General features: G+C 42.2%; 1 protein-coding gene across 1 annotated transcript in view; it reads right to left on the bottom strand.

Moving 5' to 3' along the window:
- The window catches only part of VWA8 (von Willebrand factor A domain containing 8), a 486,197-nt gene that overhangs the window by 403,660 nt on the left and 65,924 nt on the right, over nucleotides 1-16,613 (bottom strand). The window contains exon 6 of the mRNA XM_040341313.1: nucleotides 1,743-1,910. Within this exon, the coding sequence (XP_040197247.1) occupies nucleotides 1,743-1,910 (168 nt within the window). The remainder of the gene's footprint in view (nucleotides 1-1,742; nucleotides 1,911-16,613) is intronic.

Raw genomic sequence — 16,613 nt, 5'->3', positions numbered from 1 at the left:
CATCCAACCTCACTGAGCTCGAGCGGTTTTGCAAGGAGGAATGGGCAACAATTTCAGTCTCTCGATGTGCAAAACTGATAGAGACATACTCCAACAACTTACAGCTGTAATCGCAGCAAAAGGTGGCGCTACAAAGTATTAACTTAAGGGGGCTGAATAATTTTGCACGCCCAATTTTTCAGTTTTTTATTTGTTAAAAAAGTTTGAAATATCCAATAAATTTCGTTCCACTTCATGGATTGTGTCCCACTTGTTGTTGATTCTTCACAAAAAAAAAAAAATGACAGTTTTATATCTTTATGTTTGAAGCCTGAAATGTGGCAAAAGGTCGCAAAGTTCAAGGGGGCCGAATACTTTCGCAAGGCACTGTATATGTGGCTTAAAGATAAAAAGGATATTTCAATTAATGCATACATGCTTTTAATCCGTGTGTATCACCTTTTCTGGGAAAAAAAAAGGTCAGCTTGCAGGCGATTTCTTTAAGTTTCTTCAGGTTTACTTAGCATAGGTTTGCAAAATAATAAAAGCAAGCAAAAATAGTAAAACAACTATAGTAATCTCCTCCCTATACTTTTATTTAAGTCCAAACAGAGCTCTCTCTCAGATTCCCTTCTGAGTCTCAGGCCAGAGCTTCCTGTGCTCTCTGCCTGCTCATTTAACCACTTCAGCCCCGGACCATATTGCTGGTCAATGACCGGGCCACTTTTTGGGATTCGGCACTGCGTTGCTTTAACTGACAATTGCACGGTCCTGCGACCTGGCTCCCAAACAAAATTGGCGTCCTTTTTTTCCCACAAATAGAGCTTTCCTTTCTTTTGGTGATATTTGATCACCTCTGCGGTTTTTATTTTTTGCGCTATAAACAAAAATAGAGCGACAATTTTGAATTTTTTTTTTATATTTTTTACTTTTTGCTGTAATAAAATATCCCCAAAAATATATGAAAACAATATTTTTTTCCTCAGTTTAGGCCGATACGTATTCTTCTACATATTTTTCGTAAAAAAAATCACAATAAGCGTTTATTGATTGGTTTAGCTATTACTAGTAATGGCGGCGATCAGCGATTTTTATCGGTACTGTGACCTTATGGCGGACACTTTGGACACTTTTGACTCATTTTTGGGACCATTGGCATTTCTATAGCAATCAGTGCGATCGCGGGTGCCCGGCGGTGATTGCGCCCACCGGGCGCGCGCGGATGCGCCCCTATTGGCTGCATAGCGAGATGACGTATAGCTACGTGATCTTGCGCAGCCGAGCCGACCTGCCGCCGTATAACTGCGGCGGCTGGTCAGCAAGTAGTTGAAGACCACCTGAGTGTGGACTACAACATCCGGACAGGAACTAAGCCTGCCACAGAGGCTGGAAAAACCGGGGTCGGATTCCGCTTCAGTCTCTTGCAACAGAATGCATGCAAGGTGAGCTATATAGATCATTCACTACCTCACTTTGCATACCGTCCAGGGTTGCCAACTTTCAGTAAATTTACAAACCGCTCGTAAAATCTATACTTTTTGCATCTTGAATGTCAATTATGGACATGTAGGCTGCATGTCCGTAACGGACATTCATAGACGGATGCAACACGTATGGATTTTACAAACTGTTTGTAAATTTACTGAAAGTTGGCAACCCTGATACCGTCACAATATATATTTACATACACACACACACATACATACATATAAATAAATATACATATACACAAACACAAACACAGCATATATATTTAGGCTTACCTGAAGCAGCTTGTCATAACGTTCTGCAGACATAAGGAACCTGCCATCCTCAAGCTGCATCTCCCGATTCTCCAGCAAATTATTCAGGACCGGCAGGACATTCCGTTCGGCTTTTTCTAATCCCTCCAGAACCAAGATCCTTCCCTTTGTGGCTGCACGCACTGCACACTTTAAAAACAGGACAGAAAATAAAGGAAAATTAGGCAAGGACAAAGTGAAAATTGGGAGATTCTTGCCATTGTCACATGTCAAATGAAAAGAATGTCTTGCTGTTTAACCACTTCCATACCGCGCCTATTCTGGCACTTCTCTCCATGTAAAAATCATAATTTTTTTGCTAGAAAATTACTCAGAACCGCCAAACATTATATATATTATTTTAGCAGACACCTAGGGAATAAAGTGGCGGTCATTGCAACTTTTTATCTCACACGGCATTTGCGTAATAATTTTTCAAACACCATAACATAAAAATAACAAAACAGTAAAGTTAGCCCATTTTTTGTTTAATGTGAAAGATGATGTTACGCCGAGTAAATAGATACCAAACTTGCCACGCTTTAAAATTATGCACACTCATGGAATGGCGCCAAACTTTGGTACTTAAAAATCTCCATAGGTGACGCTTAATTTTTTTACAGGTTACCAGTTTAGAGTTACAGAGGAGGTCCATTGCTTCTCGCTCTAACGCACGCAGTGATATCTCACATGTGTGGTTTGAACTGCATTTACATATGTGGGCGTTCGGTTCTTTTATTTTTACACTTTAAAAAAAAAAAAATGATCACTTTGGGCCAGATTCACAAAAGGGATACGACGGCGTATCTGCTGATACCCCGTCGTATCCCTGTTTCTATCTATGCGACTGATTCATAGAATCAGTTACGCATAGATATCCCTAAGATCCGACAGGTAATATCGCAAAGATAGGGCACCTTTTACAAAGTGTAAAATTAGTACACCATGTAAAAGTATACCCGTCTTTCCCGCGTCGCTTTCAAATTATTTTAAAAAAAATGTTTTTCCCGGCGCAAGTCTTTTTTACCTGTCGCGATTCACAAAAAGCATGCGCAGTACGTCCGGCGCGGGAGCGCGCCTAATTTAAATGGGACTCGCCCCATTGCGATTGGGCACGCCTTGCGCCGGACGGGTTTAGGATACACCGCTGCAAATTTCCAGGTAAGTGCTTTGTGGATCGGGCACTAACTTGGAAAAATTGCGGTGGTGTAACTTAAACCAGTTACGTTACGCTGCGCCCGGGCTATGTGAATCTGGCCTTTTTTTGCGCTATAAAAAAAAAGGGAGCGAAATTTGGGGAAAAAAAGCTATATTTTTAACTTTTTGCTATAATAAATATCCCCAAAAGATATCTAAAAAAAATATATATATATATTTTTCCACAGTTTAAAGGGGTTGTAAAGGAATTATTATTTTTTTCCATTAGGCCACGTACACACCACCGGATCTTCGCTGGAAACGATCCACCGGATCGTTTCCAGCGAAGATTCCTCCTCCGGATTTGGATCCGATGGCGTGTACACACCATCGGATCCAAATCCATGCAAAATTCATCCGCGGTGACGTGTCGCGCCGTCGCCGCGACGATGACGCGGCGACGTGCGCGACGCTGGAAGGTAAGTACTTCCACGCATGCGTCGAATCATTACGACGCATGCGAGGGAGGGGAGCGGACGGATTGATCCGGTAAGTCTGTACAGACCACCGGATCAATCCGCTGGAGCCGATTCAAGCGGATAGATTTCTTAGCATGCCAAGAAATTTATATCCGCTTGAAATGGATCGGCCCGAGGAATCTCCACGGATAAAATATCCGCTAGGCCGTACAGACGACCGGATTTGTCCGCTGGAACTGATCCGCGGATCAATACCAGCGGATAGATCCGGTCGTGTGTACAAGGCCTAATAAGCATCCTTTACCTGCAGACATTCCTCTTTTCACTTCCCCATTGTTCGCTTTTGCTCAGAAGTTGCTCTATTTCTTCTCTGTTCTGTTCACTTCCTGCTTGTCTAATTTTACTGACCACCGTGAAGGGAGACTTTACTGCGGTGGTCAGTAACGTGCTCGCCCCCTCCTGGGAACTACATCTGTGCGGCAGGACGCTCTCTACGTGTTAGAGACTTCAAGGAGGTGTGAATTACTGGGCGTGCCGCAATGCATACTGGGAAATGTAGTTCTTACATGAACGAGCGATGCAAACCAGGAAGTGAATGAGAGAACAGAAACTAGAATGCCGGAGGTGAAATAGATGAAGGAATTTAATAGGTATTTACTCATTTTTTAACAGAATCATTACACTATTCTGTCTGTCTATCTTGCAGACATTAATTTTAGGCAAAACATTTTTTTCCTTTACAACTCCTTTAAGCAGATATGTATTCCTCAACATATTTTTGGTAAAAGAAAAAAAAAATCGCAATAAGCGTATATTTATTGGTTTGCGCAAAAGTTATAACATCTACAAAATAGGGGATAGATTTATAGCATTTAAAAATATTTATTAGTAATGGCGGCAATCTGCGATTTTTATTGTGACTGCGACATTATGGCGGACACTGGACACTATTTTGGGACCAAAAAAAATGCACCGATTACTGTATAAATGACACTGGCAGAGAAGGGGTTAAACACTAGGGGGCGATCAAGGGGTTAAGTGTGTCCTAGGGAGTGATTCTAACTGTGGGGGGGCTGGTCTCACTAGAACATGACAAAGATCACTGCTCCCGATGACAGGGAGCAGTAGATCTCTGTCATGTTGCTAGGCAGAACAGGGAAATGTTTACACATTTGTTCTACACCGGCGGAAATCGAGTCCATGGGACGGTCACGGAGTACGCAGCGGGCGTGCGCCCATTAAGCCGCGATTTAAAGGGGATATACCTGTACGCCAATTTGCGCAGCCATGCCATTGTGCCGACGTATATCATTGCCGACGTATAACAACTGTGGTTTACATTCTAGGATTTCACTCAAATACTAAGCAAGCCAAAACTTACTCTCACTGCCATGTACAGGAAAGATCTGTATACTTACCTAAACTGAGGCAGCTTCAGTCCGGTCACATGATCTGGCGCCAGCTTCAGTGTAGCGAAGGGACAGCAGACAACAGATGCCCCATAGCCTATGAGTAGCATCATCACTCAGGCTTCTGCAGCCGTTGTTGGTGATCTCTCCTCTTCACTATATGATGGTGTTGGTCCACTGTGTTTTATCAAGTCCAAAGTCAGTGCAGCCCTCTAGAAGGAAAATCTAGAGCACTTCATGCTTCCCTCTGCTGGCCAGCTTTATGGAGATCCTGATTTCATTTTCTAGCAGGACTTGGCACCTGCCCACACTGCCAAAAGTACCAATACATGATTTAATGATCATAGTATCACTGTGCTTGATTAACCAGCAAACTCACCTAACCTAAACCCCATAGAGCAGAGGTGCCCAACCTTTTGAAGAGCGAGGACCACTTAAGCAACTTAGTAACCAGTCGTGGGCCACAATGAGCAGATGACAGGTCCGCGTCCCCTCTGCATATGCAAAGCGGACACAGACACAGCCCACGCTACTCTATGGGCCCTCTCATCTGATCAAATGGAAGGGGGCGGATCCACTTCTGTTTTTTTTAGCAGATCGGATTGGAAATAGGCAGGTGAAAATGGACACAAGTCTGTTTATATCTGCCGCTCCATAGTGGTGATCATAGTGGTGGTCTGCGGTCTACCCACACCGTGGATGCAGAACAGTGCATCTGTGGCTTTCCTGCAGGTTGGCTGTACTTTGCCATAGAAATTTATCCTATCCTGCAGGTGTGGTGCACTTTCTGAAAGTGCACCATACCCGCAGGTAAAACCAGAAGTTTATAGCTCAGTGCAGGTATGCCGCAGGTGCACTGCGTTACACCTTCCGGATCAGTTTGAAAGCAGCCCAGTAACCACTGCAGAACAGATATCTATATATCCTGTCAGCCGTTGTTGCATCGGACGTCTTGAGATATCGTAAAGGCTCTATATACTCCGGTGTGAGGTAAGCGCTCTGTGAGCATTTAATATTAAGAAGACAACCAAATAGAAGATTTATCTGATATGTTAATGGTGACACCCACTATATATTATTTAGAAGAACTTTCATTGCCCAATTGGGTTCCTGGGATTGTGAAGACCTTCCTTTTGGATCTAGTTCTAGTGTGGACTTTTGCACTAATGCACTTATATAATTTGCACATGTTGGTTTTACCTTTAGAGTTGGACGTTCATTTTAGGTAGTCGCACCATTTTTCTTATATCCATATATACACTGTGATTTTAGTAATAAACTTGTTGTCCCAGGCAGAGTGCATTTGGTATCACTCCACCTATGACAGGAGCTGGTGCTATACAGGAAGCATTGGCTTATGTGGCTCTGCTCCGCAGCTGTTTGTTTTCTCTACCGCTGGCTTCATTCACAACATTGATGCTCTGGCAAAGCGGGTGGGTAGGGTTGCCACCTCAACCCTTTAACACCGAACCGATATCAATTAAACAGGTTCTGTGCGATTAAGGTGGTAATTAATCTCACTTGGTGCCTTATCTGCATTCAATTAGCCTCAGAACCTGTGTAAGTCATATGTGTTTGGTTTTAAAGGGATGAGGTGGCAACCCTACAGGTGGGCAACCTGCAATCTGGGCTTGTCAACCCGCCATCCCAGAGCAGGAGGTTGCGGGCCACATCAGAGGGCTCCGCGGGCCATTGGTTGGGCACCCCTGCCATAGACGATCTATGGGGTATTATCAAGAGGAAGATGAGAGACACCAGACCCAACAATGCAGACAAGCTGAACAACACTATCAAAGCAACCTGGGCTTCCATAATACCTCAGCAGTGCCACAGGCTGATCGCCTCCACCCCTCCATTGATTCAGCAATTCATTCAAAAGGAGCCCAGACCAAGTATTGGGTGCATACTATACTGTACATGGATATACTTTTCTGTAAGCCAACATTTCTGTATTATTAATCCTTTTTTTTATTGGTGTTGTGTAATAATCACATTTTCTGAGATACTGAATTTTAGGTTGTCACTAGCTATAAGCCATAATCCTCAAAAATAAAAGAAAGAAATGCTTGAAATACAGTGAGGAAAATAAGTATTTGAACACCCTGCTATTTTGCAAGTTCTCCCACTTGGAAATCATGGAGGGGTCTGAAATTGTCATCGTAGGTGCATGTCCACTGTGAGAGACATAATCAAAAAAAAAAATCCAGAAATCACAATTTATGATTTTTTAACTATTTATTTGTATGATACAGCTGCACCTGTCTAGAATTCTGACCCTCAAAGACCTGTTACTCTGCCTTTAAAATGTCCACCTCCACTCCATTTATTATCCTAAATTAGATGCACCTGTTTGAGGTCATTAGCTGCATAAAGACACCTGTCCACCCCATACAATCAGTAAGAATCCAACTACTAACATGGCCAAGACCAAAGAGCTGTCCAAAGACACTAGAGACAAAATTGTACACCTCCACAAGGCTGGAAATGGCTACGGGGGAATTTGCCAAGCAGCTTGGTGAAAAAAGGTCCACTGTTGGAGCAATCATTAGAAAATGGAAGAAGCTAATCATGACTGTCAATCTCCCTCGGACTGGGGCTCCATGCAAAATCTCACTTCGTGGGGTCTCAATGATCCTAAGAAAGGTGAGAAATCAGCCCAGGACTACACGGGAGGAGCTGGTCAATGACCTGAAAAGAGCTGGGACCACCGTTTCCAAGGTTACTGTTGGTAATACACTAAGACGTCATGGTTTGAAATCATGCATGGCACGGAAGGTTCCCCTGCTTAAACCAGCACATGTCAAGGCCCGTCTTAAGTTTGCCAATGACCATTTGGATGATCCAGAGGAGTCATGGGAGAAAGACATGTGGTCAGATGAGACCAAAACAGAACTTTTTGGTCATAATTCCACTAACCGTGATTGGAGGAAGAAGAATGATGAGTACCATCCCAAGAACACCATCCCTACTGTGAAGCATGGGGGTGGTAGCATCATGCTTTGGGTTTTTTTTTCTGCACATGGGACAGGGCGACTGCACTGTATTAAGGAGAGGATGACCGGGGCCATGTATTGCGAGATTTTGGGCAACAACCTCCTTCCCTCAGTTAGAGCTTTGAAGATGGGTAGAGGCTGGGTCTTCCAACATGACAATGACCCGAAGCACACAGCCAGGATAACCAAGGAGTGGCTCTGTAAGAAGCATATCAAGGTTCTGGCGTGGCCTAGCCAGTCTCCAGACCTAAACCCAATAGAGAATCTTTGGAGGGAGCTCAAACTCTGTGTTTCTCAGCGACAGCCCAGAAACCTGACTGATCTAGAAAAGATCTGTGTGGAGGAGTGGGCCAAAATCCCTCCTCCAGTGTGTGCAAACCTGGTGAAAAACTACAAGAAACGTTTGACCTCTGTAATTGCAAACAAAGGCTACTGTACCAAATATTAACATTGATTTTCTCAGGTGTTCAAATACTTATTTGCAGCTGTATCATACAAATAGTTAAAAAAATCATACATTGTGATTTCTGGATTTTTTTTTTTTTATTATGTCTCTCACAGTGGACATGCACCTACGATAACAATTTCAGACCCCTCCATGATTTCCAAGTGGGAGAACTTGCAAAATAGCAGGGTGTTCAAATACTTATTTTCATCACTGTATATCACTTCGTGTGCAACGCATCTATGTAAAATATATGAGTTTCACTTTTTGAATTTAATTACTGAAATAAACTTTTTGATGATATTCCAATTTTCTTAGATGCACCAGTATATATATATATATATATATATATATATATATATATATATATATATATATATATATATATATATATATATATATTAATCATATATATTTATAACAGCTCGCAGATGTGAATTGCAGCATTGGACTCCATGTATTTTTGTGACACATGCGTTTTTATGAGTTACAAAACACAATTTAATTTGCAAAGTTGTGAACCAGGCCTTATAAAGTTACATAACAGTGTATGTAAAGATAAAAAAAAAAAAATGCTAACACTATCGTAAAAACAACTGCACAGTCTTTATGAAATATAAATATTTTCCAATTTACGCCTGTAGTTGAAAAAACGCTCCAATTAAAAAAAAGAAATCAAACAGACAGCGAGGACAATGGAAAACCAAAAGGTCAATTGTCATTTAACGTCTTTATCATCAAACAACATCCAGGGAGATTACTTTCCAGTGAGTCACACTGAAGCTACACAGAACATGATTTTCATTTAGCTAATTAGAAAATATTTACTTAGCCATATCCCAATACACCTACTTACCATCTGTACATTCAAAATTCAGTTACAATGGAAAGGAAAATGTATCCCCGAGGGACTAATCAGAACAAAAAAAAAACAGAGAATGCACTTAAAACAGAACTTAAGGCACCGTAATTTCCATAACTTAAAACAGGGTTTGACAAATTTGCTTGGAGTCTAGGAGCCAGCTAAAAAAGTTAGGAGCCAGAAAACGCGCCCCGTCCCGCCAAGCTCACGTGCAGAAGCGAACACCCCTGGACCCCTTTACATTACACAGCACCCTGCACCTCTGGATCCCTTTACATTACACAGCGCTTGTACCTATGGACCCCTTTAAATTACACTGCACCTCTAGACCCCTTTGCATTTTACAGCACCTCTGGGCCCCTTTACATTACACAGCACCCTGCACCTCTGGACCCCTCCTCAGTGCAAACCCCTCCTCAGTGCAAACCCCCTCAGTGCAAACACCTTCCCTCAGTTCAACCCCCCCCCTTAGTACAACCCCCCTCAGTGCAAACCCCCCCAGTGCAAACACCCCCCCAAGTGCAAACCCCCCCCTCAGTGAAAACCCCTCCCCCCAGTGAATCCCCCCAGGTGCAAACACCCTCCCCCCAATGAAACCCCCCCCCCTCCCCATTCAGTACCTCAGATCAGCGCAGCGACGGTCACGGCACATGGACAGAAGGTCCTCTCCCCCTCTGTACACACAAACAGAGAGGAGGAAGGGATGCGGCAGCGGCTTCACTCGGCTGTGCCCGTGGCCGTGAGAGGAGGAGATGAATGGTGTCGCGGTGTCACCCCGCAACCCCTCTCCTCTTGTACCGCTGCGCTCAGCGCTGTCATCGCTCCAGTCACGGGGGGGGGCTGGCCTGACACCCCCCAGTGTGTGGCACCCCGGTGCGGCCCGGCCCCCAATTAGTACGCCTCTGAGGTAGTGGCTTTGCAGGGGGAGGGGTAATGCGAGCCGCACCCGAGCCAGTTGGCAGACCCGGGACCCGGCGCCATGATGATCCCATTCTCTCCGTGGTCGCGCGGACTCTTGGCTCTGATCAGTCTCGGCAGCCGCTGTCATAGCCGAACAGAGAGTGAAGCCGCCCCCCCTCCTCCTGCATGCACAGCACTGTGTAGACATAACAGAGGAGGGGAGGCGGCTTCACTCTCTGCTCGGCTATGAAAGCCACTGCAGAGACTGATCCGAGCCGCGACCACGGAGAGGACAAAATGTGATGGTTGCGCCACGTCCCGGGTGTGCCGACTGGCTCGGGTGCAGCTCGCAATACCCTCCGCAAAGCCACTACCTCGGACTCTACAGGTACAAGACGTGACCGATCCATGCTGCCGCTGCCTAAACCTGCGGCACTGTCTTTAGTCGCGGGAGCGGCGCCGCCGGCCTGACACTCCCCTAGTGGGTGTCACCCGGGGGCGGCCCACCCCCCGCTCGCTCCAGTCCCCTGGGAAGCATACGCCGCAAAGCCGAGGCCTCAATTAGCGGCCATCGCGGGTGGGGGGGCGTTCGACGCGCACAGGATACCCCAGCTCTGCTGCACCGGGCACCAGGTCGATTATTTCAAGGCGCAACGGTGACCTGGCACCCGGAATTTGTCGAACCCTGACTTAAAAGATAACTCCACCCTTCTAAACATGTTTCATGTTACACCCATATTTAGAGTGAAACATGAACCATGGTGAGCATGCAATAGTACTACTTTAATATAAAAGATTTATATCTCCCTTCCACCCTTCATAGAGCTTCATGTCTGACTACTAGTTAAAATGCTCATATATCCTACTTCTGGGTGTATGTATTATTATATATGATAAGTAGTATATATATATATATATTATTATTATTATTATTATGTAGGGGTGGGGGTAGACGTGAAATTATACATACTTCCACAGAGGCACCGTCCCTAAAATATATATAGTATAAATTCAAGGTAAGGTAGGATGGGAATTTGAGTGTACCCTAGTGGAGTATGAACAATGACAATTTTAAAGTATATTATAGAAAAACGTTATTTGTCATTCGTGGATGGAAACTTTAAAATCTATTACATGCCAAGAGAGAATACAGTCTACGATTTCTTGGATCCAGGGTGTGCAGATCCTGGTGTAGGATATCAGAGGTATGGCCTACGTGTTTTGCAGGAACTCCCGATTCATCAGGGCCTTAAATGTAGCACAGAAAATATCATATGAGTATTAAGAGTATCTTTAAGAATATAAAGTTAACAACATTTTAAATCAATATTGAATAAAAGTTAAAATTACAGATACAACATACATATGGATTTTCAAGTTATTATAAAGCATCTATAGTTGCTCATTGATAAAACCCAGACAAGTTAAAGGGGTTGTAAAGGTAAAAAAAATTCCCCTAAATAGCTTCCTTTACCTTAGTGCAGTCCTCCTTCACTTACCTCATCCTTCGAATTTTGTTTTAAATGTCCTTATTTCTTCTGAGAAATCCTCACTTCCTGTTCTTCTGTCTGTAACTCCACACAGTAATGCAAGGCTTTCTCCCTGGTGTGGAGGGTCGTGCTCGCCCCCTCCCTTGAGGGGACGAACAGGAGTGTCAGGAAGCCCAATAACACACAGCCCTCTTTTATCTGCAACGTAGAGAGCGTCCTGACTCTCCTGCTCGCCCCCTCAAGGGAGGGGGCGAGCACGACACTCCACACCAGGGAGAAAGCCTTGCATTACTGTGTGTAGTTACAGACAGAAGAACAGGAAATAAGGATTTCTCAGAAGAAATAAGGACATTTAAAAGCAAAATGGAAGGATGAGGTAAGTGAAGGAGGACTGCACTAAGGTAAAGGAAGCTATTTAGGGGAATTTTTTTTTTACCTTTACAACCCCTTTAATATAAAAACCGTTAACACCAAAATGCAGTTACATGTCATACTGTTTTGTGTGAAGCAGTGTCTCACAAATGCAGAATTAATCCAGAGGGGGAAATGAGAAGAGAGGGTAAACAGTTGTATATTTGAATATTTGAATAGTTTTTTTATATAGAATATGTTCAAACATTTACAGCTCTATCATTCAGATACAGGGGTCCGCCCTGGTTTCTCTTGCAAACATGACCTGCACAGTCTAAATTTAACATTTAAATAAATGTATTCTATATAAATAACAGGTTCTAATATTCAAATATACGGCTGTTTACCCTCTCTTCTCCTTTCCCCTCTGGATTAATTCTGCATTTGTGAGACACCGCTGCACACGAAACAGTATGACATGTAATTGCATTTTGGTGTTTTTTTTTTTATATTAACTCGTCTGGGTTTTATCAATGAGCAACTATAGATGCTTTATAACTTGAAAATCCATACCGTATGTAATGTTGTATCTGTAATATTAACTTTTACTCAATATTGATTTAAAATGTTGTTATATTCTTAACCACTTCAGCCCCGGACCATATTGCTGGTCAATGATCAGGCCACTTTTTGCGATTCGGCACTGCGTCGCTTTAACTGACAATTGCACGGTCCTGCGACGTGGCTCCCAAACAAAATTGGCGTCCTTTTTTTCCCACAAATAGAGCTTTCATTTGGTGGTATTTGATCACCATAAACAAAAATAGAGTGACAATTTTGAAAAAAAAATGAATATTTTTAACTTTTTGCTGTAATAAATATCCCCAAAAAGATATAAAAAAAAAAATTTTCCTCAGTTTAGGGCGATACATATTATTCTACAAGTTTTTCATAAAAAAAAAATCGCAATAAGCGTTTATTGATTGGTTTGCGCAAAAGTTATAGCGTCTACAAAATAAGGCATAGTTTTATGGCATTTTTATTAATATTTTTTTTTTACTAGTAATGGCGGCGATCAGCGATTTTTATCTGTACTGCGACCTTATGGTGGACACTTCGGACACTTTTGACACATTTTTGGGACCATTGGCATTTTTGTAGCGATTAGTGCTATAAAAATCCATTGATTACTATAAAAATGCCACTGGCAGGGAAGGGGTTAACACTAGGGGGCGAGGAAGGGGTTAATTATGTTCCCTGGGTGTGTTCTAACTGAAGGGGGGTGGGACTGACTAGGGGAAATGACTGATCGCTGTTTATACATTGTATGAACAGACGGTCAGGCATTTCTCCGCCTGACAGGACCGGGAGCTGTGTGTTTACACACACAGCTCCCGGTTCTCGCTCTGTGATGAGCAATCGCGGTTGCCCGGCGGTGATCACGTGCGTCGAGACCAGGGGCAAGCTGGGGGCACACGCGCCCCTATTAGCTGATTCGCGAGACGACGTTTAGCTACGTGATCTCGCGCAGCCGAGCTGACCTGCCGCCGGCAAGCAGTTGAAGATACTCTTAATACTCATATGATATATTTTGTGCTACATTTAAGGTCCTGACGAAGCGGGAGTTCCCGTGAAACACGTAGGCCATACCTCTGATATCCTACACCAGGATCTGCACACCCTGGATCCAAGAAACAGACTGTACTCTCGCTTGGCATGTAATAGATTTTAAAGTTTCCATCCACAGATGGAAAATAACGTTTTTCTATACCCTTTTAAAACTGTGGTTTATATCATTGTTCATACTCCACTAGGGCACACTCAAAGTCCCATCCTACCCTACCTTGAATTTATATAATATATATTATTACTTTTACTGTTTCACAGTATAAACTAACCCCTTATAGTGGCGATTATCTGCTCTTTTTGTAGTCCTAAGATCACACCTGTGCGTTTTTTGGTACTTAATGTCAAAACGCACTACAGTTCATTTAACAAGGTTTCCTATGGGACATGTTGACATCTATTCTTTTTTCAGCCGCTGTGTATTTGGAAAGGGTCAAGGGCTTTTTTTCAACGCAAAACGGTGCTTTTTTTTGCTTTTTTGGTTCAATAGACTTCAATGGAAAAGCTGTAGAAAAGTATGTAGTATGTTTTTGGCATGATTTGCGTTTTTTTAATCTGCCCTACAAGAACTTGGGCAAAAAAATATATATATATAATTAATATAAATAAAATGCAAATCGCAGCAAAATGACATGTGCAAAAACGCAAAATGCACAGCAAAAAGCACTGTAGAAATTGATCAAAAGCAAGCTGCATAGGTGAGGTGTGAACTGAGCTTTATGCTGGCCACACGCGCATCGATTTTCAGACAAGAATATTCATACAAAAAACCTTTGTACAATCGCTGAATGAAATAATGCCGTTTGAAAATGTGCTTTTTCTTTTAACATTCAGTTTTAAAACTAATGTAATTTCTGAACGAAAACCACATACATGGTCTAAAAATTCCTTTGAGCAAAAAGTTTTCTTTTCTGCTCCTTAGAATATTCCCGTCACTGTGGTCAAAAACAAACATCGATTTGACCCCACTAACAATTAGAAAATCAAAACGTACGTTCTTAAAAAAAACATTTTTTTTTTAAGGAAGACATTGTTTTTGTATGGCCAGCACAAGTGAGAGCAGGCGCAGGTAGCTTTTATCAAACCGCCTACCATATGACAAAGGACATATATAATATATTACAGTTCTGTCTGAAAAGCTGCAAAACATTTTTTTTTCCTTTAAATAATTTTTTTTTTTATCTCTGAGTATAATAGTTTATAGAGTATATCTCTTCTGTCTGTTATTCTCAGAGTGGATTAGAGATTTTGCTCCCTAACCATATAGTTGGTTATTTATATTTACCACTGCATATAGATATTTAAGAATAAATTGCCCTTTTTTTTTTTTTTTTTCCATATTAACTAAATTATACACCACACTTTTTTTTAAGGTTTTTAGCCTATTAATTGATAATCTAAAAAATAATCGACCAACTAATGAATTATAAAAATAATCGTTAGTTGCAGCCCTAGCCCACACATTATCTGAAAATCGTACAAAAAATACCGCTTTTGAATCGATCGGACGATAATCTGATCGTTAGTACATCATTTTCGATAGCCAATCACAATAGTTCATCCTACTAGTATCCTATAGTGCAAGCACGAAATTTTTCCTCGTAGAATATCAGATCGTAAGATTTTTGTTTAACCACTTCAGCCCTGGAAAATTTGGCTGCTGAATGACCAGGCTATTTTTTGCGATTTGGCACTGCGTTGCTTTAACTGATAATTGCACGATGCTGCACCCAAACAAAAACACAAATAGAGCTTTCTTTTGGTGGTATTTGATCATTTATGCGTTATTTTTATTTTTTTGCGCTATAAACAAAAAAAAGCGTAAATTTTGGAAAAAAACACAATATTTTGTATTTTTTGCTATAATAAATCTATAATTTTTTTTTTTTAAAAAAGCTTTTTTTTCTCAGGTTAGGCCAATTTGTATTCTTCTACATATTTTTGGTAATAAAAATTGCAATAAGCGTATATTGATTGGTTTGCGCAAAAGATATAGCTTCTACAAAATAGAGGATAGATTTATAGCATTTTTATTATTATTATTTAGTTTACTAGTAATGGCGGCGATCTGCGATTTTTTATTGTGACATTATGGCGGACACATCGGATAGTTTTGACACATTTTTGAGACCATTGGCATTTATAGAGCGATCAGTGCTATAAAAATGCACTGATTACTGATTCCCAGGGAAGGGATAACACTGGGGGGGGCGATCAAGGGGTTAATTGTGTTTCCTATGTGTGTTTCTAACTGTGGGGGGAGGGGACTGACCTAAAGAAAATAACAATGACAGATCGTGAGCTCTTAATAGCTAGGAACCACGATCTGTCATTTCTCACAGAACAGGGATTTGTGCACTTACACACACACACACACGTCCCGGTTCTGCCTCTCGTGCCCGTGATCGCTAGTGGCCGGCGGTCATCGCGACCGCTGGTCACGAGCATTGGCACCCATGCTTGCGCCTGCTAACCCGCTTAAAGGAGCTACGACAGCTCGCGAGAACGCGCCGACCTGCCGCAGTATAATGACAGTTGCTGGTCGGCAAGCGGTTAATCAGTAGTCATCTGAAAATACACTACAACACATTACATCACTTCCCAATTTTAATTCTGTCTTACGAGAATTTTCGTAACTTTAGTAACCTCTAGTAACCTATTCAATTTCTATTTGTGACAAGCAAGTGAAAAAAGTGGGACGATCTGTCACCCAATTTTCGGATCGTGTGTATGGGGCATAGAATTAGCTTTTTATACCCAGGCATGCTACTGACCTGTTGCAATTTAGCCAAAATAATTGCAAAATGTTCTTACAGCTCTTCCTTGTTGGGATCACTTGCTTTGCCAACTTTTTGTTGCCCTGTCCGCAACTTTTTTGGAGACAGAGCAATTGTCCCAAGTGCCACAGTGGTTTCTTCACCTTTTCTTTAATAGTAGCCCTGAGCTCATGAACTTAAAGTGGTTGTAAAGGCAGAAGGTTTAATTATCTTAATGCATTCTAAGCATTAAGATAAAAAAAAATTCCCTGTGCAGCACCCCCCTAATACATACCTGAGCACCATCTCAATCCAGCGATGTGGATGAGAGAATCATCTGTCTGCCTCCTGATTGACTGAGACACAGCAGCAATACGATTGGCTCCCGCTGCTGTCAATCAAAGT

The sequence above is a fragment of the Rana temporaria genome, chromosome 2, assembly GCF_905171775.1.
Source record: "Rana temporaria chromosome 2, aRanTem1.1, whole genome shotgun sequence".
Taxonomy (NCBI): Eukaryota; Metazoa; Chordata; class Amphibia; order Anura; family Ranidae; genus Rana; species Rana temporaria.
Note: the sequence above shows the minus strand (reverse complement) of the source record. Positions and strands in the feature narration are given on the sequence as shown.